This window comes from Paramisgurnus dabryanus, chromosome 2, assembly GCF_030506205.2.
Source record: "Paramisgurnus dabryanus chromosome 2, PD_genome_1.1, whole genome shotgun sequence".
NCBI lineage: Eukaryota > Metazoa > Chordata > Actinopteri > Cypriniformes > Cobitidae > Paramisgurnus > Paramisgurnus dabryanus.
The window spans coordinates 41978060-42003843 of NC_133338.1; the positions used below are offsets into that span (position 1 = coordinate 41978060).

The following is a 25784-nucleotide window of genomic DNA, read 5'->3' on the forward strand; positions in this document are numbered from 1 at the left end:
GAAAATAAATCCCCTCAGGTTGATACAAGGCCGCTTATTTTGTGATAACAACCGGCTGGATGTATCCCTTATTTCTGTTTCACTTCACAAGCTTCAGTGCACAGCTCGCGACTGTAAGCGGTTGTCATGACAGCCTAACAAACCGGAAGTACTCCAGTGAATGAAGCTTCAACGGTAAGGTGCTGTGCTAAACTTGATAATTATTCATTCATTTTTAAGTTGTTTTCAATTGGATTAGTCTTTAACATTTTTCAGAACTATTTTTAATCACCAATCGATTTCAACCAGTTTAAGTACTGCAAGTGTTAATTGTTTAGTTTACTTTTCTCACATTATTTTTGCACAGCAAAACATGTGTTAAATCGGTTGAATGATGTCCAAATTAAAAAGCTATTGTAATATAAGACTTTACTGAGTATTAGCACAGCACCATGTACAATGCAACTCTGCTTGTCATTGTACATGTTAACACCATACAGGATTACTCATTTTAAAGCTTTTATATAAAGACATTCATGTAAAAATGTATGCTGAAAATTGGGCAAATATAATAATCGTATTTGGTCATTTTTTTAGACATTAGAATGGCTGTATACCTCAGAAAAGGACTTGAGATTCCAGAGCCATCAGACTACAGCAGCAGTGAAGATGATGACATGACTTATTTTACAGATCTGTATGAGCACGAGCATAAGCTATCCGAGTCTGTCAGGGTGATCAATAAGATATTGAACAGTCTAGTTGACAGGGCATGGGAAGATATATCAAAGCAGGACAAGATCAGAGAGGAGGCAGAGGCAACAATAAAGGTTCCTGTGCTAAGTCCTAGTAAAGAATATACGGTACGTATACAATGCTTGCACTGGAATTTCAAATTATTTGAATGCATATCTCCAAAATGCTATTTTTTCTATTAACATTTTAATTTAAAGGTTTTTGTTTTGTTTTCTAGCTTCCAGGTAGAACTAATGCTATTGTGTGCTCTGATGATGGACTTTACTTGTTTCTGGGTCACGCTCATGGTCTGTCAGTGATCAGTACTTCCACTCTCACATGTGTAAGAACATGGACGGATGAAAGAGTGGAGCTTACCAGCATCTCTTGTGCCTCTTTGGAAAATTGCACCCACCTCCTATGCACAGTGGATGACATGGGTAATTCATTTCATGGATCCAAATTCATGGGTCTTCATTTTGTGGGTTTTAATTTGAGGATTAAATCTCTCTTCTCTGTCTTGTAAGGTATTGCACGTCTGTTTGTTCATCGCACAGAGAATATTTATTTTATTAAAGTCCTCAATGAAACTGTAAGTGCAGAATGGTTTTTAAAAAGTTATATTTGTTGTTAATGTTTTGTTGTAATTGAAATGCATGGCATAATGTTTCATTTTTTTTGCAGGATGATATAAACCAAAGACACATCTGTACAAAATTTGAAGTTTCTAAACGTGGAGACTTCGGAGCTGCAGTCATGACCTGTAAGTTCCACATCAAAATATCACCAGAATAGGTATTTTTTCTTAAAATATACTTATTTAAAACACACTAAATCAGTTTACATTTAACTAGCAAGAAAGTGTAAAACTAAGATTACATTTAAATCCATTCATGCTAATATGCTTTTGTCAATATCGCTGAAGCAAGTGGATCTGTTTGGTTGGATGTTTATCGGTTCCCAAAAGAATTGTGGCTAAAAGAGCTGGAAATCAAACAGGTAATTGTTATAAATACATTGAGGAAACAAAATTACTGTATCCATATATCTTTACTACATGAATGCTTTAATACAAATTCAGCATGGCAACTTTTTTATATTAATGTTCATTTCAATGCCCTTTTTTATATTCAGTTTTCTCACTTGCTCGCTTTGTAATGTGAGTTGCTATAATGAGAAGTTAATGTTCTGCTGCTGTTTTATCTGTAGACCACACACACCCATACACCCACAGAGGTCAAACTGTCTCCCATAGTCTTACTTATGAAGATTAAACCTCCAGAAATCCCTGCAGGTATCTAATTTAAAACATTTTAAAACATTATTTGTGTGTTTGGTAACATTTTTAATCGTTTTTTTTGGAAATGTTTTATATGCGTTTAATTTTTTCATCTGAAAAATTACTGTTTATGTCTGTAAGGAACCTCCTTGAAAAGTCCATTTGAAGTTCTGCAGAAAACAGGAGATGGCACCATAATAGGCTCAGGCCAAAATCACATGATTAGCAGTTTCCAATGGGAAAACCAAGAAGTGGCATTTCAGAAAATGTTTGCAAAGTACCTTAGTACCTACCCAATGACACAATCACAGCAGAAACCAGATGGGCCCAGGTAAGATAGATAAATGACTTTTAAAAGCAAGATTTCAATTTAATCTGTAGCAAGCAATGCAAGATTTATGTCAATCTTCTTTTGTTATAGCAACTGCACGTTTCACTTTTTGCTGCATGAGGGGCTTTGCCCATTGCCGGGGGGAGCAAAGTCAACTAGAGGTGAATTTTGAATGAAAGAGATTATTTCACACAACATTTTGTCAATTGGGAAAAAAATTGTTTTTGTAAAGAACTGTACAAGATTTTTTAAACATATTTCCTCACAAAAGTTTGGGTAACATTTTACAACAAGGTTGTAATTGTTAACATTTGTTAATGTTTTAACTATTAAAGCCGGGGTGCATGATTTTTGAAAAACACTTTGGAAAAGGGAGTCACACTTAGCCAATCAGCAATAAGGGGCATGTCTACTGAAGGTCCAGATTCTATTGGGGTATCTGTAGTTCAAATATCAACATTGGCTTTTCGAGATCATGCACCCCGCCTTCAACTGTAAACTTTAGTTAATGCAGAATGAACTAACATGAACAACTGTATTGCCATTAAACTGGCATAACAGTGACAGTTAGGCGATACTCCAGCCAAATGTCAAAATTACAGATGATACAAATGTAAAAATCCTTTACAGAAGTAATCCACACGGCTCAAAGTGGTTAATAACGTCTTTTGCGGGTAATCAATGTGATTTTGTAAGTCAAATATCCATATTTTAAACTTTATAAACTATAATACAGTAACTAGCATCCGTTAACGATGCCATCTTGGACTGCACAATGTACCTATAGTACCGTAAGCATTGCTCACTATGCTGCAATTCTCTCGTGAGTCGCTTGAGTCCAAGATGGCATTGTTACCGGAAGCTAGTTATTACAGTTTATAAAGTTTGAAATATGGATATTTTTCGTACAAAATTGCATCGATTACCCGCAAAAGACCTTTATTAACCCCATTGGAGCTGTGTGGATTACATCTATGAAAGATGAACGCACTTTTCAGGGTTTAAAGTCAGAAGTTGTTCCCTGATTCCTGTTTTTTACCATTATAAAGCTTGGAAGGGCAAGGACTTATTTTGATATTTGACTGGAGTATCCCTTTAATAAAGACAAATAAATGCTATAACACAACTGCATACGCATACCTCTCATTGTTTGTTCATCATGCTTTACCATAATATTAAATCCCTTAACTTTTATTTTGTTAAACAGATTTTCCCATTGTCTTATGTCTGTGGTGGAGTGGCAGTAATAATCTCTTACAGTATCTTCTGGTAAAGACTGCAAAAGAAAAAACAGGTACACCAGATTTTAGCTCATAAATATGTTTTGTTTTTTTAAATAAAGATGTTTACATTAAAGTTTTTTCTTTTAATAACTTAAATCTGCTTTTAAATCAGATGTTGAACCTAGGCCAGATATTTTGTGGCCAAATTCTCAGGAAATCCTCTGCTCTGCTGTCAGTGCCTGTACAAGGTTCATTGTTCTGGGGCTTGTCAGTCAGCTGGTAACCGTATGGGATCGAAGATTTGGTAAGATTGTTTTACCAAGCTTTAGTCTTCATAAATAATATGTATGATATTGCTCAATTTTAACAATTTCAGTGGTCATAGCACCATATGATAGCACAATACATACAATCATACATTGTTCATAGTGACATTAAGACATTTACCACTTTTTCCTATCTTTTGGTGGTGCAGTGTGTCCATATGCCAATATTGTAATCCCTGGAGACAGTCCATTATGCAGGCTGAAGCTCATTTTGCGGAATCCTGAGCAACTGCAAGTCGCTCCTCTTCATCTAGGCCCCTTTTTACCCAAACTACAGTTCCTGGTCATGTGCAGAAGTGGGGCATGCTACAGTGTGACAACAAGACATGGAGGACACTCACAAATTGTTGAATTTATTAAGAGGTAGAAAACACCCACAGCTAATACATTTTCCATAAAAAATACTGTACATGGTGCTTGAAAAATGTTTTTGCTTTTTCATTTATCAGACCTGGAGATCCTGCCAGTTTTGCCACTGTTGTTGAACCTGTGCCCTTCCTAAAGTCTCTGGTAAAAACAACCTACGTTTGGAGTATAATTCTATCTGATATACTAGTTGATTCCTGCTTAAATGTGTTCTAGTTTTCTTTTGTATTTTAAAGTAATAGTAATGTCAGAAGCTTTGTTCCGGTTGGGACACCTTGGTTACATACAAATTTGTCCTTGATCTGTATCTATAGCTAATCAATTTACAGGATCCTACAGAATCCTATAGCAACATAAATACAGTATCTGTGCTAATTCATGAAGTTATTTATAGGCTTTGCTGATGCAAAGAAATGGGCAGGTATCTGTATGGGAAATGGATGATGCAGCACCCGTGTTCCTCATAAACCTGCCTCAGACCCATTTGCTGGGTCCAGTCTGGGAACCTGTGCATGTGCTGGATCCAGTCCAACAAAATCTGTATATTAGAGGTACGTTTCACATTGTAAGGTTTAAAGGGACCGATCAGAAGCACCACTGACTTAGTATTCTTATTTCTACTATGGAAGTCAGTGGGGCTTCTGATACAAACATTCCTAAAAAAATTTCTTCCTTTGTGTTCATCAGAACAATTTGTAAAAACATGAGAGTAAATGATGACAGAATTTTCTTTTTTAAATGAACCATCCCTTTAAGAGTCAAAAGTTTGACTGTGGAAAAAAAAGAGTAATATTTACTCTGACTAATTTACTTTCAAAGGAACAAATGATGTTCTGCTATATAAGTTATCGTACAAATGACGACTTTATCAAGTTCCTTTGTTGTTCAGTGGTAAATACATATTTAACCTTTAATGATTACTGGTTTGTGTTTATTAGGTGACAGAAAAACATCCTTGGAAGCGGTGATGGATAAAGAAGTGGGTGACGGTACTCTTTTCCTCTATAGCTTTTCACAATGCTCAGTTTTGGATCTGTATCGGATTCCATTGCCAGCTGCCATAGAGAAAGAGACAAGAGACACACTGTCAGGTTTGGAGGAGGCCTGCAACCTTTACATTCAGGAGAGGTTTGTGAACTGTTGTTTACAGTATAGCTCAATAAAAGAACGTTTAAAGTGCTTACCTAAAGTTTAATCAATATGGATAAGTATACGTAAGGGATAATGTAGAGGCAGCCGGTAGTTATTGGGAAATAAGCCCCGACAGTGTGATCAGGACCCGACGCGAAGCGGAGGGTCTTGTATCACACTGAAGGGGCTTATTTCCCAATAACTACCGGCTGCCTCTACATTATCCCGCTTATTACACGGCTACTTGCCACATAAGAAAAAAAACTGGACATGAATATGAATTTGAAACATTTTATTGGCATATTTGTTTTAAATTAACATTTTTATCCTTCCGCGAAACTTTGCACAGATGCATAAAATGATCGTAATACCTTATTAAGATCCTCTGCTTCATACTTGTCTGTCTCCATTTTTTCTCTTTTAGCCAGTCTTTGAGAAGTTTTAATGCCCATTCTGTATTTTTGTGTGTGTTGGCTTCATAGCTGTCATGCTCTATTTCGTCAAGTTCAGTCTCAGTAAGCTGTCTGTGTCTTGTCGTGGTTGTCCAGTGTTTGTCACAAGATGGCGCCAAACAGATAAAGATCTTATTGATCTTTATTGGCGTGGAGCGATTTTACTCGTACAAGTAGTCCGGCTATGCGTTATTAATTTGGAGCGGTTATTATTTGAAAAGAACGAACCTGCAAATGTCTCAACTGACCAATCAGAATCAAGCATTCCAGAGAGCCGTGTAATAAAGTATGATAACAGGTTGTTTTATGTGTAACAATAATTTGGCATTAACAAAAACACTATAGTACGTATACTTTATGTCTGTAGATTTGACTCTTTGGAAGAGAGGAACAGGAATTTTGCTATCCAATGGGAACAGCTTCAGAAGCGTGTTTTTGAATGAACTTTCACACAGTGTGACACAGAGAATGCATTTTTACTTCTGTATTTATGTGAATCAATTGCATTGAAATGTTGATACCATATTGCATTTTGAGTCTTATTCTGCACTTGTGACTCTCTATAGTTTGAGTCTTTGTTAGAAATCATGAATTATAAGGTATACGGCTTCAGCCCGCACCAAGCTTGTGCTCTCATCACACAAAAGAATGACTTGTTTGACAATTGATTTTTATTGCAGCATTCTCATCATTATAATTTTCATTATATTTAACACAATTTGACAGTCGGTAGTTGTTCATGAAACATGATCATGGCTAATTATTATACTCAATGTCAACACAGTTTTATTGGTTGTATCGCTCTTATTCATTTCATATGACAGCCTATAGGCATTGGTCTTCAACATAAGGTCTTTTAACCGCAACACAGGCTAAATTTGGGCTGCAGTGTTTATCAATGTAGCCAGATTTCTCATCCTCCGGTTTCTAAAAAATGTGTTTATTTACTTATTTCTAGTCACATTTTGTATGCGTACAGATGAGAGATGATTTGTGTTAAGTTGTGTTTATGAAATTCGCAATGATTATGAGTCACAGCCTATTCGCATTGAATTTAATGGTCTCTGCCAAGCCCCTACAGAATTCAATTTCCAATTCATTTGTTGTCATTTCAACTCCTGACCATGAGACTTGGATACTTAAGTATTAAAATACTTGACAATACTTAAAAATATTTTAAAATAATGACTCTATATAAATATATTTGAAAGAGTTAAGTGCCTACATGTATAACAGGAATTTTTCACAAGCATTTGCTATTTTACACTATGTATATTCCTTTATGTGTTTATCCAAATCGTTCTTTATTCACCCCTATCATCTCTAATTCAATCTACATGCTCTCCGTCTAATTCAAGCTTTTCTTTAGAAGTGTGCTGAACTGTCAGTCTTTTTAAGGTGATAGAGGAGGCGGAGCATCTGAGGGAAGTCATCATAGAGTTATTAGTGTTCTCCAGCTCAAATGTTACCATGTTACTGTCATGCCGCCGCTGCCTCATGCCCCTGCACAGTGGAATGGTGAAAAGACCATAGATGATGGGGTCCAAACAAGCATTTAACAGGCCAAAGACAAAGAGCATGTGTGAGAGGGAGTGAGACACGGTTTCCTCCAAACCCGCAGGATAGAACCAGTACCATAGACCAAGCAAGTAGTATGGTGTCCAGCACACCATGAATGACAGGACAATGACCACACTCATCTTCAGTGTACGCATACGTGCCTTAGGGATGTTGTTCTTTGACCTGCGCAGCTGGACTCTATTGGATAGCACTAAATGTGAGAAAGATCACAAAAAGCAGCAAGATGTTAAGCTGATTGACAGTTTATAATAAGGTTACTTATTCCACATCAAAGTTAAGTTGTCTTTTAATGTACTACCGCATGCAAATACAAATGTTTTAGTCGTGACTTACAGTTGTCTTTCATTTTCTTGGAGATCTCAAACAGTATCCTGGTGTAGCAAGAGATCATGATAAGGAGGGGTATGAGGAAGAGGAAGGTGAAAGTAAGCATGTTGTAAAGTGTCTCCTGCCAGTGTGAGCTAAAGCTGCCATGGGTCGTACACTGGATAAACTGCTCCGGAAAATCAATCACCACAACGTGGAAAACAAACACCTGGATAAGGGGGACATGCCAAGCACAGATATGTGTTACAATGTAGGTTTTATTAGACAAAAAATGGTAAGAAACAGTGAACAGAATTACATTGTTTAACATAACTTTAACACTAAAGTTAAGTCAAAATATTTAAGTCATTTATTTGCCTAATATTTTTATTTTAATCTCCATACCATTAATTTACCAATAATTTTGGAAAAATGTTATTTATTTATGTAATAAGAAGAAATGAATATTGTGCAAATTGTCTTTCTTTCTGTACACAGATAAGTAAAAAGAATTGGAATCCTAAGGCCAAAAGTAAACAAAATGTTTATTTTGTTTTATTTTAAAGCAAGCTTCAGTAATACTGCAGGAAGGTTTTGACCAGAGCATTTTTCATTAAATTGTCACCTGTTTCTTATGTTGCCATTATACAATTTATTATTCAAAATTTTAGTTACAGCATATTTTAATTAAAATTAATAAAATAGTTGTTAACAGTCTAAATTGTGTTGAAACGAGAATAACACCGAATCATTTATTGCAGTAATATTTATTTGTGATATAATTTGTTGAATACCTGTGGTATGGATAACACGATACTCATGGTCCATGCTACACTCAGCAGAACTTTATTCCTCCTCCTGGCTCGGTTAATAGACAGAGGGTTCAGGATGGCAGCCTGTCGATCCAAACTTATCACCACGGTCATAAAAGCGCACGAGTACATGGCCACGAGCTTGAGAAACATCAGTGTCCTACACGCGAGATCTCCTGCGAGCCATTGCACCGTTATATTCCACGCAGCATCCAGCGGCATGACCACAAACGTCACCAATAAATCGGCCACCGCCAGGTTAGTGATGATCAGTCGGACGTGAGATTGTTTTCTGTGGTTGTGGCTTGCTGAATACATCACGGCGAGGTTGCAGCAGGCAGACAGTGCGCACAGAATGAAGGTGACGGTGACTCGGACCCGAGCCGCTGTGCTAAAGCGCGGCAGCTTTTTTAGGATGCTGGGGTCACATGCAGAATCGCAAGTGATGTTTACCAGAAAAGTGTCCTCAGTAATATAGGTGGAGTTCATAGTTCTTTAAGATCACCACTCACAAGGCGCGAAGTTGTACAGGTTAGGAGAGACCTGGTCACCAAAAACGCATTGTATCTATGCCATTTTAAATTTATTTTAAACGACAATTTTTCAATTTAGTTGACTAATAAACGTTATAAACTATTACAAATGGAAACAGACAGAAATCATTGCCTTAAATGTATTCTTCTTTTGAACATTTCCAGTTTGTTACTCCAGAGATCTCCAGTCATTTTGATGAGTTGGCCAGTTTTAAGTGAAGTAAATATTATGATTACTAATCTCATCACCGTCGATGGGCGTGGTTAATTAAGACTGCCCAGTTTAGGCTTGTTTAGTGCCGCAAGAATCGACAGCCAGATGACGTCAAAGTACCGCGAGAGCGATTCGCGAAAACATACGGAGGAGTTTGCTTTTAAATCTCTCTCGCGGAACTTTGACGTCATCCGGTTGTCGGTTCTTGCGGTGCCGAAAGAATTAAAACAAGTCTTTTGTCTTGAGGGGCGAGAACCGAAGGGCCATTTCACCAACTTTACAGGAGGAAAAGAACCAAAAAATTACCATGTTTTGATCTTACTTTTTATTGTTATTCTGTATTATAGGCCCATTATCAATATTTTTTATACGTCACTTAAACATTAGCCTACACAACGGCCATTTACCAAGCAGCACAAATTTTAAATATATGCATTGTTGATTTTTCTCCTTAAATTCATTTTAGTTTATTTAATCTTTATTTTTGGTTTCATCCCTTAAATAAAGAAGATATGTTGGTTCAACTAAACAAACCTGGTTGCCTTACATTTTTTTAGTTAATTCAACTTAAAAATATTAGTTGACACAATTTTTTATTTTTGAGTTAACTAATATCTTTAAGATGATTTTACTCAAAATTTTAAGACAACCAGGTGACTTACTTTTTAAGTAGAACTAAATAGGTTTAAAAAAGCACAATCTTTCCACCACCTCCATGCTGCATATTATGAGTGTTACCTGTTCAAAGAACCATGTTCACTTAGAGGTTAGTTTGCTAATGCATTTTGAAGATGAGATTGGTGTATAACTCATAGTTTAATCTCAATGTTAAATCGCTTGGTTATTAATCCGGAAGTCAGTATTTGTGTGATTTAATTGTTGTGGTTTTGCTTGTTAACTCTGGACTCATGTGATATGAAAGAGTGTTGTCAGGAAGGTCACTGTGTCCCACAGAGGGACAAATTCAATCCTTGCTCTGAGCTCGGACATGCTACTAACTCCATCCTGAAAGCCTCATAACCTTACTATGGTTTTAGCTTCAGGGACAAGAACAGAAAGCCCCTATAATCTAAAAACTAAACCTTTTAATTTATTAAACTCTTATGTATCTTTTCTATGTTACATAAGAGAGATATGAGAAAATATCAACATTTTAAAATGTTTCCTGTCCCACTATATTCCATAGCATGGTGAATATATAGAATATTTGACATATGGTTTAAAGCATAAGTTGTTCAGGTATGATTTTATTATGTAGTAGCCTAGGTGGTTTAAATAAATTGATCTAGATAACTGGTTCAGTCTACTGCTCAAAACTCCTGATCGTTGTCAATACAATTTACCTTGACATACAGCCTATGGGTTAACTATAATTGAAATTGAATGCCTCAGTAACATGTTGGACTTTGATATTTCCTGCTAAGTGAAGAGATGTGTTCCTCTTTCTAGTAATGACTGCATCATTGAATTTATTGTATTCCATTTACACTCTTCCATATTATTAAAACAGTCTATCCTCTCATATAACATGGTGCAAAGCTCATTTTTACCACTAGATGTCGCCCTCCACTACATTCTTTAAAGCATTAAAGGGATACTTTACCCAAATTAAAAATTCTGTCATCATTGTTTCACTCTCATGTTGTTACAAAACTGTATACATTTATTTTTTCTAATGAACACAAGAGAAGATATGAGGAATGTTTGTAACCAAACCAATCATGAGCCCCCATTTTCTTCCAAATAGGATAAAAGAATATCATGTAAGTGAATGGGGCTCATGAACAGTTTGGTTACAAACATTCCTCAAAATATCTTTTCTTGTGTTCATCAAAAGAAAGAAATGTATACAGGTTTGAGCTTTAAGCTGTATTTTATCCTCGAGTCCAGTATTGTTTAGCAGTTTGTACTTTCACTATAATATCAATTAATTTATTCAACTCAGTTTATTTATATTGTGCTTTTTACAACACACTTTGTTCAAATGTTTAACGAAAATAAAGAAATTAGTGACTGCGAACTAAAGGAAACAGTGGCAATGATAAACTCCCTAAGTTTATTAGCTGTGACACATTGCACACAAATAATTACATGCTCATTTCAAATGTTTTTTGTAAAAAATAATTTTAAAATTGTATTTAAGTCATATGAAGCATAAGTTAATCAATAAATACAAACAAGAGACAATTTACATTTGCAACCCTATTACTTTTTGACTATTTCATTTTGATGCTTTATCAGTTATTCGTTAGAAGTCAGGATTCTCTTCCCTATTCTTGGATAGATAATAAGCACTTGTGCCCACTGAATTGTTTTATGTAATTTTAATATCAGGCCTTTTGGACAAGAAATGCAAACAAAAATGGTAATGTTATGCACGCATTAGAAAAAGAGAGGGATGTGTGATGCTATCATTGAGCACAGCCCTGTTTGGCTCAATATGAATCACTGTAAGGGCCCAGTAGAGCCATAGACAGATGGGAAAACACAAGGAGTGGTGATTCTTGCTCTGTAGGGTGGATAAAAAAACAACAAGTCAATACTCTCTCTCTCTCTCTCTCTCTGTCTCTCTCTCTCTCTCTCCTTAGTGTGTGTGTGTGTGCGTGCGTGTGTGTGTAAATCAACTCTGCCTCTAAAGACAGTCTGAGATATACTGTTATGCTATTGCTGAGTCCATTCTTTAGGCAGCAGTAAATTGTCTTTGCTTCAGAGTATTGAAGCACCAAGACCTTCAGTGCAAAACTCGTGATTACCTACAATCACACTCACTGTGAAAATAGCCACACTAAATGACCACTGCATGATGCAGGCACTGATGTTATCTTTACCGAGTTAGTAAAAAGACATTTTTTTTGTATGAATTTTGAATAGTAAGTTAATTTAAAGAGATAACATAAACATATACAGAAGGGGCTAAAATTTACAAAAATCCAGTGGTTTATAATTAATATTTACTACCAAATTTGAACCAGTAGTCAGGAGTACATGAAAAATAATGTTACTGTTGGTTAAATTTGCCAAGAATTTATAAAGATCTAAATTAAATACTCAATAAATTCACATAAAACAACATCACTCCACATCATGAAATTAGAGGCTCAGCAGCGGCTTATATCCCCAATTTGGTGCATTGCTCTATGGACACATTAAGTGTTATTTTTAGACGTTGACATTTTAGAATAGTCTGTCTATCTGTCTATCTGTCTATCTGTCTGTCTATCTATCTATCTATCTATCTATCTATCTATCTATCTATCTATCTATCTATCTATCTATCTATCTATCTATCTATCTATCTATCTATCTATCTATCTAACATCTTGTGGGAGGGGGGGATATTAAGATAGACACAGTGAGTGGCTGAAGTAGAGGGGGAAAGGAGAGAGAGAGGTCATCATTTGGTGCAGACTGTGGTCGCGAGGACACGCAACATCCACGCCACGACTGTCCTGAACCCCCACACCAGCAAACTCTCCCCACCAATGAAAAAGAGCGACAGGCGCCTGTAAGAACCTCGCGCATCTGATCGCAGTTTCCGTGTGTCGGTGATGCTCGTGGTATTAATAGACTGCCGTGGTCCTCCGACGGTTTCTTCGGACCATTCCGATTCAGATATCTAAATGCGTAGTCTGCGATACCAAACGGCAGCGAGCAAAATAATCTCATACGACTCGATCTGATTTCATCCTCACCGGACCGGAACCGGAGGCGATGTTAATGGACCCGTGAACGTCTGGTTGTGGATCCATCTGAAAACTCGTCCTCAATGGTCACTTTCTGCCCGACTCTTGCTGCTGCAGTCCGCATCGGAGGATGCAGGTGAAACACTCGATGTACACGGACGCAAGCACGCCAGACACTGAACCAGACGAGTGTCAGAAGAAGACATCATGCTTCTCCAACATCAAAATATTCCTTGTATCACAATGTGCCTTAATGTTGGCACAGGGCACTGTAGGAGCCTATCTGGTGAGTCTCATACAGCTCATACTATTTACTGCACGTGATGTCATGGATTGTAATGACATTGAATCCGGTATGTATAACCTACCTTTGCCCCTGAAGCACACAAAAACAAGATTATGAGGTGGCGTTTGGTGTGTGCAGTATTGCGACTGCTGTATTTGTACATGATTGAAAATAATCATCAGTCCACTGAACGGCCCAGTGGTCAGGAATAAACAGAGGATTGTATTTTGTCGTTAAGCCACATGATCTTATGAAATCAAATGATGTCAGACCCTAAGTTTCAGCACGAGCTGGACAGGATGAGAAATATGCACGCAGTTACATTAACGCATGCTCCGTAGGGTTTAAAGTAAGGTAGTGATTCATATATCATTATTCTACAGCCGTTGTCCATATATATTTTTTGTTTTTTTAATAAAAGGCCACGATGCAACACCTGGATGGTACGTTAAAGGGATCCAGAATATAAAACAAATTGTTTATGGCAACACTTATTGACGTCTGCCATATTTTATGACTGACAGTACGCAGCATCCATGCTCTCTAAAAAAATAAAAAAATTGGTTAGCTGAGGCTGGCTTTAAGTCATAAGGTCGTCCTGTAGGCCTACTCACAAAACATATGTTACCCTGCCTGTTTGGTCCAGGCTAAATAATAATCAGATTATTATAGAGCATCAATGTTTGATTTTAATCATTGATTTCACTTTAGCTTAAATATTTGACATGGTCTTACTCTTTTAATATATTAAAGGTAGTGCTGGGCAAAGATTAATCGCGATTAATCGCATACAAAATAAAAGTGATTTTTTGCATAATATATGTGCGTGTACTGTGTCTAATTATTGTGTATATTTAACCACACACACACACATTCATATATTCATTTCAGAATTGTTTGACTTATATATAATTTTTTTTTATTTATTTTTAATATAGAATATATAAAAATATCAATAAATATATATAAACATGTAAATGTTTCTTAAATACATACATGAATGTGTGTGTATTTATTTATAAATAATAATTACACACAGCACATTCTCATATATTATGCCAAAAATCACTTTTATTTTGTATGCGATTAATCGCGATTAATCTTTGCCCAGCACTAATTAAAGGGATAGTTCACCTAAAAATAAAATTATTGAATCGTTTACTAACTCTCATGTTGTTACAAACCTGTATGAATTTCTTTGTTTTGATGAACACGAAGGAAGATATTTTGAGGAATGTTGCAACCAAACCGTTCATGAGCCCCATTCACTTCCATAGTATTCTTTTATCCTACTATGGGAGTTAAAGGTGCATTGTGTAACTTTTAGATGGATCTTGACAGAAATGCAATATAATATACATAACTATATTATCAGTGGTATATACAGATCTTACATTATGAACTGTGTTGTTTTTTTTACTGTAGCATGAGCCGTTTTATCTACATACACCGCGGGTCCCTTCACATGAAAGTCGTCTTCATGTTTCTAAAGTAAACCTAAAAGGACAAACTGTTCAACAGAGCGCGTTTCGTCCCTATGCTGTCTCACAAAATGACATTTTTGGTTAACGTATGCATTTCAAAATTGAGGGTTGAACTATTGGTTACAATTCGTAATCTCACCACTTGATGCCGCTAAAATTCACACACACCACCTTTAATGGGGCTCATGATCAGTTTGGTTACAAAAATTTCTCAAAAATATCGTGAGAATGATGACAGATTTTTCATTTTTGGGTGAACTATCCCTTTTTAAGATATCAAGGCTATATTTTTAAATAACGTTCTTTATATTATGTAGGATGATCTTATGTAAAAAACAGTAAATGGAGGACCTTAGAAATGTGGCAATGAGCACAATGCTGTAATTCAAAAGGGATTGTAAATCAATATCTAGTGATTTTGTGCCAATTCGAAAGTAATGACAAGTAACCGTGTACTGTTATTTATGTTTTAGGTCAGTGTCCTCACCACGCTAGAGCGACGTTTCAACTTGCAAAGCGCTGACGTTGGTGTGATTGCCAGCAGCTTTGAGATTGGCAACCTTGCCCTCATCCTGTTTGTCAGCTACTTTGGGGCCAGAGCCCATCGGCCACGTCTTATTGGTTGTGGGGGAATCGTAATGGCACTGGGAGCCCTACTGTCAGCGCTGCCAGAGTTTTTGACCCAGCAGTATCAATATCAGTCTGGAGAGTCACGACCTATAGGACAAGGAAGGGATGTGTGCTCCAATACCAGTCGGCCAGGACTGTCCGATTCTAGTTATTTCTGTGGGAACAGAACCAATACCAACATGATGTATCTGATGCTGATTGGAGCACAGATGCTTTTGGGAATCGGGGCGACACCTCTTCAGCCGCTGGGTGTATCTTACATTGACGATCATGTCAGGCGAGAAGATTCTTCTCTTTATATCGGTAAGAGTGATCCGTTTTTTTTTTTTTTTAGGTGCCCCGAAGGCCCATCAGTAAAGCTTAATGACCTCTTCATCAATAAAGCAAAAATGGTTTCTTTTAAACCCTTATTGCCTTGCGTCACACAATCAATACTGAGTAGCACATATTCTACTATACGTGTCATACAAACAAATGTTTAAAGCTTGCAAATCACCTATTTCACTATAGTTGTGTTCTAAAAAAGTCATGGAAAAAGCATTGTTTTGTTTAACTTAATCTATCCAGCTAAAAATAGTCAAGAACATCCTCAAATGGCACAACACACAAGTGTTTGCAAATGTACAGATCAGGACATTGAAATTTAAGAGTGCACTGTTGTTGTTTTAGTGCATATCAGGTAGCAGCACCACCAATATCTTGCCAATACACCACTTTTTTGTTATTAATCATTAACAAAGCATCAAACAGTGGATCTTTTACTGCTTTTTATTGCTATCCTGATGGACTCCCTGGCAGACTGTTTTTGTACCAAGCTACACACATGATTTAAAAAGTGAAGCTCTGTACAGCAGCTGGTATTGTATTTGGCACAAAATGGACTCTTACGGGAAATTACGAGTGTTGAATTGAAATCCACTTGTTTAGTTTTGGTGCACCACTGTCTTCATCTCCTGTTGCTATGTTGTTAGGGGGTAAGCTACACAAGATGCAATGATGGCCTTCAGTGAATGTTATTACTACTGTGAAGCTAATGTGTGCTGGCTTTTCTGTCATCCCTCAGGCAGCTCACTTTCTATCTCTTTCTCTTTTCTTCTTATTCTATCGCTATCAACAATTCTCCACACCACATTTGATGCATACAGGAATAGCTCAAAGGAATAGCTCAGATCCCACACTAAATGTGTTACAGGGTTAGTTCGCCTGTCAGTTTAGTTCCAAACACATTTAAGTTTCTTTTGTATATGGAAGTGGAACACGAGAAGAAATTATAAACGAGGTTGGCCTTGCTGTTTAAGATGATATTTAAGGGATGGTCCACCCAAAAAATAATATTCTGTCATCATTTACTTACCCTCATGTTGTTCTAAACTTGTATGGGTTGCTTTATTCTGTTGAACACAAAATAAGATATTTTGCTAAATAATGGTAAGCACACAGTTAACAGTACCTATTGAATTCCATAATAGAAAAACAAATACTATGAAAGCCAATGGGTACTAGTGTTTGGCGATATGCCCCATTTTGAGATCGTCCTATCGTCAGCCTGTGAGATCACTGATGCACGATAGTATCGTGTGGTGGGGCAATAGTTTACTCATTTATTTATTTGTTCATTTTTTTATTCATTTATGACAAGTCACTTGATTGGTGGACAAAAAAGGGCAACACTCTCACGAACCACATCCCTCTTAAAACTTATGCAATTAATCCGAACGCTTCATTAACTCTTTCCCCGCCAGCGATTTAAAAAAAAGTTGCCAGTCACCGCCAGGATTTTTCATGATTTTTACAAAAGTTTAATGCCTTCCAGAAAATATTCTTCTTTAAATATATAAACATACAATATATCAAATGAAAGAAGAAGAAAAAATTCCATCCTACCTTCATTAGTTCTCTTTTATCACCTCTCAAATATGGATAGGTTTCTTCAAAAACAAAAAAAATTTGTACAAAGCTGAGATAAAGGACTTGTAAAGGACTTTTGATAGAGATCAGATTCAGAGCGATCCATAGACGGACATACAGCTGTTTTCCCTAAGGTGATACTTCCAGGTTTTATAAGTTGCAGATAGTATTGTTATTACAGATTGCAGGAAAAAGTCATCATTGGCAGGGAAGTGTTTTCTCTTAAAGGCTGGGTGCATGATCTCTGAAAGCCAATGTTGACATTTGAAATCACCTAAAGCAATGATGTCGGTTAGTAGACGTGCCCCTTACTGCTTATTGGCTATAAGTGTGTTTTGGTACTCGGCCCAAAATCATGCACCCCACCTTTAATTGATGAGTTAACTCGTCAATGGTGGGGAAAGAGTTACAGCACAGGCGCTCTGAAATTTCCTGCGTGCCAGGGAGCGGGAACAACACACTCACTGCTTTTAAACCCCTGCATGCCTAACAACCTGTCTAGTGCAAGGAAATGTCAGAGCGGTGCGAATTATGAGCTCATGTGTGAGGAAGAGTCTGAGTTATGCCATTACTAGTTCAGGTACTAGAAGGAGTCCATACCGCACGTGTTCAGGTCTGAGCAAGAGTCCAAGACGCGCCCATTATTATTATAAATTTAAAACTATTATGATAATAATAATAATAACTATCATCATGAAAGCCCGCTATGTGCCACATGTCTGAGATCGTCGATACGCGATAATATCGATTGTCTATCGCCACAATTCTAATGGGTAGTTTCAACTTTGTGCTTATCAATATTTAGCATTCTTTTGTGTTTAACAGAATACAGGTTTAGAACAACATGAGGGTGAGCAAATGATGACAGAATTGTCATTTTTCATTAGCTATCCCTTTAAGTGGTAGCTGAAGCTCAGTGCCTAACATTACAACTTATGGAATAAGGTAATGGTATAACATATGGATTGATATAACATGTGTACAAGTAAATGATGACACATGTTTGAATTTCTGGGGAATTGTGCTATGAGTGTGCACATTTCACAGCATTCCTGTTTTTCTCAATTCTCTGCAGTGTGTCTGACATCTATAGCATAGAGCTGACATGTCTGTCTGTAGATATTAATGTCTGTGGAAAACTTGCAAGCTTCTTTTTTTATATCATCTTTCTCAGCCCTTTCTATTAAGCTTTATTTCCGTTTAGATTTTGTGGTTTTCACAATGCTCTGGTGTCTTTCACGTTTCTCAGGTGCTATCTGGAATCTATGCTAACACAAAATCTAGGATTAAATTGTGATTTTTGGGTGGGTAGCATTAAGACTGATATGCATGATCTGGTACACATAAGGAATTTTTATTCTAGGCTAATAAATAAGATTGGACAGCAGCAATAACATTGTAAGTCTCAGATAAAGGCGATTCAGGTGTCTTTTGCCTCAGGTCAGGAAGTTTACCTCAGAGAGCACTGTTTTACATTTAACAGACATTTTATCCATAGCAACTTACATCAAATTTAAGGGTTTTCTTTTTATGAGACTGTGTCTGGACGAATTATTACCGGCTGAGGGATAAAGCAGCTGATAGGACAATCTTTACAAATATGTATTTGAGCTGTAATACCCTTTTGGTATTCCCACAAATGTGTAGAAACTTATCAGTTGCCAGGTATCATGTCATATATAGTGTAGGTTATGTGAAGAAGCAAGTAATTGTTTACAAGTGAAAACTACTTTATCATCTTTATAATTAGAAAGCTTTCCAGGTTAAATACAGGTTAAGCTCAGTTGAATGTTGCCATAATGTTGACTAAAGGGACACTCCACTTTTTAAAAAATATGATAATTTTCCAGCACCTATAGAGTTAAACATTTAATTTTTACCGTTTTGAAATCCATTCAGATGATCTCCGGGATACTCAGATGATGACCTGTTTGTTCTGTGGCAGCTACCGTAGCTTCACTTTGTGTTTTGAAAGGGAGGGGTGATTGGTGGACTGAACCATTGGTTGCAATTCACACCACTAGATGTGGTCCTTTAACACACAAAATACGTCTGACTTAATTTCCCTCTCTTGTTAAAAAAAATCATGACCAGGTTACAGTAGCTGTAAGAAAAAATGGTCTTTAGCTGTCAGTGGGCAGTACCTTTCCAAAATGGCCTAATACAGTATGTACCATTTGGGTGCAAATATGTATGCATTTGGAACCAATTATAAACCACTGAGGGACTCTTTAGATGCGAAGGTGTCATTTTTGAAAGGGTACAGCTCCAGTGACAAAGAGATTTTTTGATCATCTTTTTTTCTGTGACTATCGTTTTTTTTATTGCATTACAGGTATCTTATTCTCAACGCTGGTCTTTGGACCAGCATGTGGTTTCATTCTTGGCTCTCTCTGCACTAAAGTGTATGTTGATGCAGTCTTCATTGACACAAGTAAGTACTAAAATTAAAAAAATACAATATTGCTGCATGTCAAACTGAAAAATGGCGAAAATAAAGAAGGGCGCAATTGAGTCCAGTCACCACTTCTGCAGAGTGGCGGAAGCATTAGTCTGGCTTCTTATGATTAATCGCTTATGTTTGTATATTTGTCACTTCAGATAAAAGCGTCTGCTAAGTGGATGAATGTAATGGATTGTAATAGGACACCACACCATAATCATTTCTCATCAGATCTCTGTTTACTCCTAACAGCCACACTGGACATTACACCTGATGACCCACGGTGGATTGGCGCCTGGTGGGGCGGCTTCATCATCTGTGGCCTTTTCCTCTTCATCTCCTCGTTTTTCATGTTCGGCTTCCCGCAGTCACTGAACGAGCCCGGCGAGGATCCGGCGGGTGAGAGTGAACAGGCCATGCTGCCGGCTGAGTTGGTGCAGGAATACGAAGGAGTCAAAACCTCAGATGGCCCCGAGATCAACACCGGCCTCACCTGCTGCCAACACCTGCAGGGTGAGAGAACGGACAGACGCTGGGCATTTTTTATAAGCAGGTTTACATTAAACTTGACCTGCCAAGGTTGTATTTATTACAACGCTAACATGAACTAACAATAAGCAATATTTTTTTTTTTAGCTTTTATTAATCTTTGTTAACGTTACTTATTATCAGTACAATACAGTTCTTGTTAGAACATTGTGCAAAAACTAATATAGACATCTAATTCCAATCAAATTTCCTTTAGTTATCCCCAAGGTGACTAAGCATCTGCTATCCAATCCGGTTTTCACCTGTGTCATTCTTGCGGCCTGTATGGAAATTGCAGTGGTGGCTGGATTTGCTGCCTTCCTGGGGAAATATCTGGAACAGCAGTTTAACCTCTCAACCACCTCGGCCAATCAGCTCCTAGGTAGATGAATAAATGTGCCTTCTATAAATGTTTTTTTGCATGTGATCAAATCATAAAACGCTGTGTCATGTGTACCTTTGTATTGAAATCATATGCACTGATTGATCGCTGCATGCAAAATCTTGTTTATAGGTATGACGGCAATCCCCTGTGCATGTTTGGGTATTTTCCTGGGAGGCCTCCTGGTGAAAAAGTTGGATCTGTCGGCATTAGGGGCTATCCGTCTGGCAATGATTGTAAATATCATCTCTACGGCCTGCTACGTTTCCTTCCTTTTCCTCGGATGTGATACGGGCCCAGTCGCCGGGGTTACTGTTGCCTATGGCAACGAGTGAGTAGAGCGCTTCAGCATAAAAGCCTTAAACTAATTTTTAATCACAGTGATGATCTGCGACAAATAAAAATAAACACAGTCACTCAGAGCACAAAATTGGTGTGTTCACAACACAAAGGCACTTTGTAGATATTTATAGTGTCTGTGGCTTTAGGAATATGTGATTGACCTCCCTCAATACAGTTTGAAGGGCATACCTTAACTTAATAGTTATATTTTGGCAAAATAACTTGTTGACAAAATATAAACATGCATGACATTCAGCTAGTTAAAGTGACAGATTATTTGATTTTCAAATATTTGATGTCATATTTAGTATGTCATTAAAATAATCTTATTTTTGATTGCAGATTCAAATCTAGACAGTTTGGGATTTTTTTCTGAAAATCTAGAGGAAGCACCTGTGTGAGACTTTTTCTCAGGGAAAAAAATCATGCGGGTGACATTACCAAATCTGTTTTTTATCTTTAATAATCTGATCACTAGATGAAATAAGTTACATTTACATCTATGCGTTTGACCGGTCTTTTTAATTAAAGCAACATTTACTGTGCATTCAAGCTTTACATTTGTGTATGGTCCTTGGGTCCGGACCCATGACCTTACCTTTTAGGGCTGCTAATGGAATGCTTTACCAATGATTTCATATATCATTTTTCTTTTCTATTGGTCTTTTCCTAGGAGTCTTGGGTCATGGGAACGGGGAGAGGTTGCGTGTGTGTCAGGCTGTAATTGTTACACATCAACTGTAAGCCCCGTCTGCGGATCTAATGGCATTACCTACCTCTCAGCCTGTCTGGCTGGCTGCACTAAAACCGTAAGTTTCCTCCCACATTCATTCATAGACGAATTGTTCAATCACCACTTCATACAGATCAATATACTCTAAGAGATACGTGTTTCCTGAGGTTGAAGTGGTAAGAGTTTTTCTAGAGTCTAGTTGGGGAATACTCGTTTTAACTCTTTTAGATGCATTATACCCCATAATCTTTTTTTTTCGCCCTTTTGATTGGCTGCTTGGAAATCTCCAGAGTAGCACTTTAGATTTGTCATGAAATATGCACTCAGATCCGCTTTCCTCCCTCCCTTTCTCAGAATCTGACGGGATGTAAGTGCATCGCCCATGGCGATGGGCAGGGCACAGCATCACCAGGGAAGTGTCCCAGCCCAGGCTGTCAGCAGGCCTTTCTCACCTTTCTTGCAGTCGTGTGCGTATGCAGCATGATCGGAGCCATGGCCCAGACTCCATCTGTCATCATCTTGATCAGGTAATGCTGCTCACCCTTTTATATGATAAGAGGAAAGGTGCACCCAAATATGAAAATTCTCTTATAATTTCACAGGTGAATAAAAAGTGCACTGAAATACACTTTAAGTACACTTAGTAAATGTACTATTATCATGCACTTATTGTGTACTTAATATACAATTAACAAACTTGTCAAAGTACACTTAACGGTGCTTAACTGGGCTCTGACTTGATCACTCCAAAAGGCGGATTTCATTTTTCTGAAGCCATTCTGTTGTGGACTTGCTCTGGTGTTTTGGGTTGTTGTCCTGTTGCATCACCCAACTTCTACACAGTTACAGCTGACGTACAGACATTTTCACATTATCCTGAAGAATTGTCTGATATAATTGGGAATTCATCTTCCCCTCAATCATTGCAAGCTGGCCAGGCCCTGATGCATGCCAAAATCATGTTCCTCCACCATACTTTACAGTTTGGATGATGTTTTTATGATGATATGCCATGCCTATTCTACGGAAGATGTAGTGCTGTGTTTTTTCCAAATACTTCAATCTTAGTTTCATCAGTCCACAAAACATTTTGCCAATACCGCTGTGGAGTGTCAATGTACTCTTTTGCAAACTTCAGGTGTGCAGCAATCTTCTTTTTAGTAAGCAGTGGCTTCCTTTGTGGTTTCCTGCATGGATACCCTGCTTGTTCAGTGTTTTACATATTGTAGACACGTAAACAGAGATGTTAGCAAGTTCCAATGATGCCTTTAAATCTTTGGCTGTCATTCTGAGTTGTTTCTTCACTTCATTTTTTGTTGTGCTTTTAGTGTCATTTTGACAGGACGCCCACTTCTTGGTAGAGTAGCAACAGTCCCAAAGCGTCTCCATTTGTAGATTGTTTGCCTGACTGTAGACTGGTGAATTTCTAAAGTCTTTAAAATAACTTTCCAGCTTTATGTAACGCAACAATTCTTGATTGTAGCTCCTCTTTTTGGTGAGCCATGGCTCACATAAGCATGTTCTTCTTGTGCAGAGCAAACTCCAAAAGTTTAAGAGGTTTTTATCTGTCAAAGTATTTGTTGTCTACACCTCCAAATGTATTATCTAAACGAGACTCCAGGTGTGCAAAAATCCAGTTAACTTTTTTGAAGTCATTAACTCAAGAGTTCACATACTTTTTCCACAAGAAGGGGAAAGCAGGGGCGAAAGTACCATGTACCAAGTAAATAAATTGTGTGAAAAATACAGTTTTTCTACACACGAAACATAAACACATGTTATATTGTGTACCATAAACACAATCATAGCTTCAAAAATACAGGAAAAATATCAGTGAGCACAAACTAATAATTTATATTAATATGCCATCCTCCAATCTTCTTATATGGGAGCAAACCATATACATATATGGTGAGGAACCAAAAAGGACATACCGGTAATCCATATGACCCAGTGGGTTATTATGTCCTCTGAAGCAAAACAATTTCAATAACTTTTCAATTCCTTTCACCTTTACCTTAATAACTCTGTTTACCTTTAAACTTACATTGTAATGTTTTTCATGATGTTTTTGTCTATAGGACTGTGAGTCCAGAGTTGAAGTCATATGCTCTTGGTGTTCTCTTTCTGTTGCTCCGGCTTTTAGGTAAGATATCTGCAAAATATACTGTATGGCAATGCGTTTCTTGCTGGTATTGCTATCGAGTTGTTTTTTCGTCAAATATAAGCTTTTTAAAATCCAGGGTAAAGTTTTATAATCTAATTGTGAGATTAGGAGCATCAAAGTTTGATTTCACTTTAATTTCAATCTTTTACATGACCTTACTCAGTTAGTATTAAATAAATCAAAGTTATATTTTCACAGTATGTTCATTACATCATGTAAAATGATTTTATGTAGGAAAAACTATTTTAGCTGGGTTTTCACAGACTGTGTCACAATCACAAATGGTTTGATTAATATTATTGGTATGCTTAATTTGTATATTTAAGCTTATATGTAAAGCATATTTGTTGTAGACATGTTTAAATTTGTCAAGCACATAAAAGTATTGGTGGCAGACACAATACAAGTGTAAGACACTATATGAAACAATAAGATGCACTGTGTGAATGTCACATTTATAAAACAGAACCTCCATTTTCCCTAAAACGTTCCAGGTTTCATTCCCCCACCGCTGATCTTTGGCATTGGTATCGACTCCACCTGCCTACTATGGAGCTCCGTGTGCGGCACAAAGGGAGCCTGCATGCTTTACGACAACGTCTCGTACCGTTACCTTTACGTCAGTTTTGCCATTGTTCTCAAATCCAGCGCCTTCATTCTCTACGCTGTCACTTGGCAGTGCCTGCGTCAAAACTACTCCAGGTACATTAAAAACAGTGAGGATTACCTGACACCAACCCAGCTGTTCGCCTCCAACGTCACCCTGGACAACCTGGGAAAGGACATTGCACAGAACCCTTCCAATCGCACCAAATTCATTTACAACCTAGATGACCACGCCTGGAGTGAGAACGTGGAGTCAGCCATATAGTCCCATCCCAAAGATGGCCAGATGGCCTATATGCACATGCTAATTTAGTCCCATTAATGCATTTATTCAAAGCAAGGTTCACATTTCCGCACATTCCCGCTGCCTGGAGGAAACTGCCTGGGGCACTCTTGCAGCATATCCAGGGTGTTTTAACTAAACAGAGCCAAATGAATTTGACTGTTACTGTAGTCAGGAGTCGGAGCTATACAGTATATGCTGGATTTATGATATGCGGAGGTGAAATACATTATAATTTAAGAAACATATTAAACTGCAGTTAAAAAATAATTAATCTTCGGTAAGTTAAAACCTGCCCCAGATTGCATACAAGCACCTTTTTAGGTTTCATTTTGGATGGACTTTTTAGTATTTTTTTCTTATGTAAAAAATATAAAAGTTATATGGATATCAGCTAATTGTGAGGCATTATGTATATTTTTATGGAGGGTTCAGTGAACAGCAGGAAACTTCGAAAGATTGATGTTATTATTACTCTGTCTCCCCTGTACAGCCAATAGACTAAAGACATAGATACAAGTGCAGACTTCATATAATACTCAAATAATCACCCTAAATACATAATAGTGAACATTTTAGGCTGTGAAAATGTATTGCTTGAATAGATAAAGGTTATCAATTAGTTTTGTGATGCTTCCTTATTTGTCACCTGCAGTGGTCCTGAGCAACATCTAAAGCAACGTGAATTAGTATAAAGCAGTGGACACTGAAGCAATGAAGGTTGGATTTATTTAAATGCATGCAGGTATTGCATGTTGATGCATCAGAGTTGGTGCATGGAAATTTTAAGAGATAAGCTGTTATTGAAGAAGGTACACATTTACTTTCTATACTCCAGCATCCTCGTAAGTGGCATTTTCAGTACTCTGCATTATTTAATGCGACTTGAATGCCATACATCATCTATGTGTTTGAGACCAAACGTTGGAATTAACAGTTTTAAAAAGCAAGTTTTGCTGTTCATTTTCTTTACCAACTATTTAGCATCATCATCATAAACTACAGGAACGTTAAAATTGAATAAAAACACGCAATCATAGA

The 25784-nt window shown here is 37.2% G+C and overlaps 3 protein-coding genes across 3 annotated transcripts; 2 read left to right on the plus strand and 1 right to left on the minus strand.

Annotated features, from left to right (window-relative positions):
* Positions 1 to 168: 168 nt before the first annotated feature.
* wdr93 (WD repeat domain 93) lies at positions 169 to 6295 on the plus strand. The gene is made up of 15 exons (XM_065289124.2): positions 169 to 842; positions 953 to 1154; positions 1242 to 1306; positions 1399 to 1477; positions 1640 to 1713; positions 1924 to 2008; positions 2135 to 2324; positions 2415 to 2485; positions 3532 to 3618; positions 3720 to 3851; positions 4023 to 4236; positions 4323 to 4383; positions 4634 to 4790; positions 5178 to 5367; positions 6190 to 6295. The coding sequence occupies exons 1-15, from the start codon at positions 585 to 587 to the stop codon at positions 6263 to 6265; spliced, it is 1941 nt and encodes a 646-aa protein (XP_065145196.1). The 5' UTR covers positions 169 to 584; the 3' UTR covers positions 6266 to 6295.
* An 848-nt stretch (positions 6296 to 7143) lies between these two features.
* On the minus strand, positions 7144 to 10025 carry gnrhr2 (gonadotropin releasing hormone receptor 2). The gene is made up of 3 exons (XM_065288866.2): positions 8504 to 10025; positions 7737 to 7938; positions 7144 to 7593 (listed from the first exon to the last, which is right to left on the minus strand). The coding sequence occupies exons 1-3, from the start codon at positions 9008 to 9010 to the stop codon at positions 7151 to 7153; spliced, it is 1152 nt and encodes a 383-aa protein (XP_065144938.1). The 5' UTR covers positions 9011 to 10025; the 3' UTR covers positions 7144 to 7150.
* A 1374-nt stretch (positions 10026 to 11399) lies between these two features.
* On the plus strand, positions 11400 to 25747 carry slco3a1b (solute carrier organic anion transporter family member 3A1b). Its single transcript, XM_065289121.2, has 10 exons — positions 11400 to 13237; positions 15195 to 15654; positions 19595 to 19693; positions 19955 to 20215; positions 20448 to 20612; positions 20745 to 20943; positions 21628 to 21763; positions 22042 to 22214; positions 23769 to 23833; positions 24349 to 25747. Exons 1-10 carry the CDS (start codon positions 13082 to 13084, stop codon positions 24723 to 24725), a joined length of 2091 nt encoding a protein of 696 aa, XP_065145193.1. The 5' UTR covers positions 11400 to 13081; the 3' UTR covers positions 24726 to 25747.
* The last annotated feature ends 37 nt before the right edge of the window (positions 25748 to 25784 follow it).

Excerpts from the sequence above, each read along its gene's own strand:
- wdr93 (XM_065289124.2), top strand. The coding sequence starts at position 585 with ATGGCTGTATACCTCAGAAAAGGACTTGAGATTCCAGAGCCATCAGAC. Across the intron at positions 843-952 it reads GTCCTAGTAAAGAATATACG|CTTCCAGGTAGAACTAATGC; the intron begins GTACGTATACAA and ends TTTGTTTTCTAG. Across the intron at positions 4,791-5,177 it reads ACAAAATCTGTATATTAGAG|GTGACAGAAAAACATCCTTG; the intron begins GTACGTTTCACA and ends TGTGTTTATTAG.
- gnrhr2 (XM_065288866.2), bottom strand. The coding sequence starts at position 9,010 with ATGAACTCCACCTATATTACTGAGGACACTTTTCTGGTAAACATCACT. Across the intron at positions 7,939-8,503 it reads TCGTGTTATCCATACCACAG|GTGTTTGTTTTCCACGTTGT; the intron begins GTATTCAACAAA and ends CCCCTTATCCAG. Across the intron at positions 7,594-7,736 it reads CAAGAAAATGAAAGACAACT|TGCTATCCAATAGAGTCCAG; the intron begins GTAAGTCACGAC and ends TCTCACATTTAG.
- slco3a1b (XM_065289121.2), top strand. The coding sequence starts at position 13,082 with ATGCAGGTGAAACACTCGATGTACACGGACGCAAGCACGCCAGACACT. Across the intron at positions 19,694-19,954 it reads TGCAGTCTTCATTGACACAA|CCACACTGGACATTACACCT; the intron begins GTAAGTACTAAA and ends TACTCCTAACAG. Across the intron at positions 23,834-24,348 it reads TCTGTTGCTCCGGCTTTTAG|GTTTCATTCCCCCACCGCTG; the intron begins GTAAGATATCTG and ends AAAACGTTCCAG.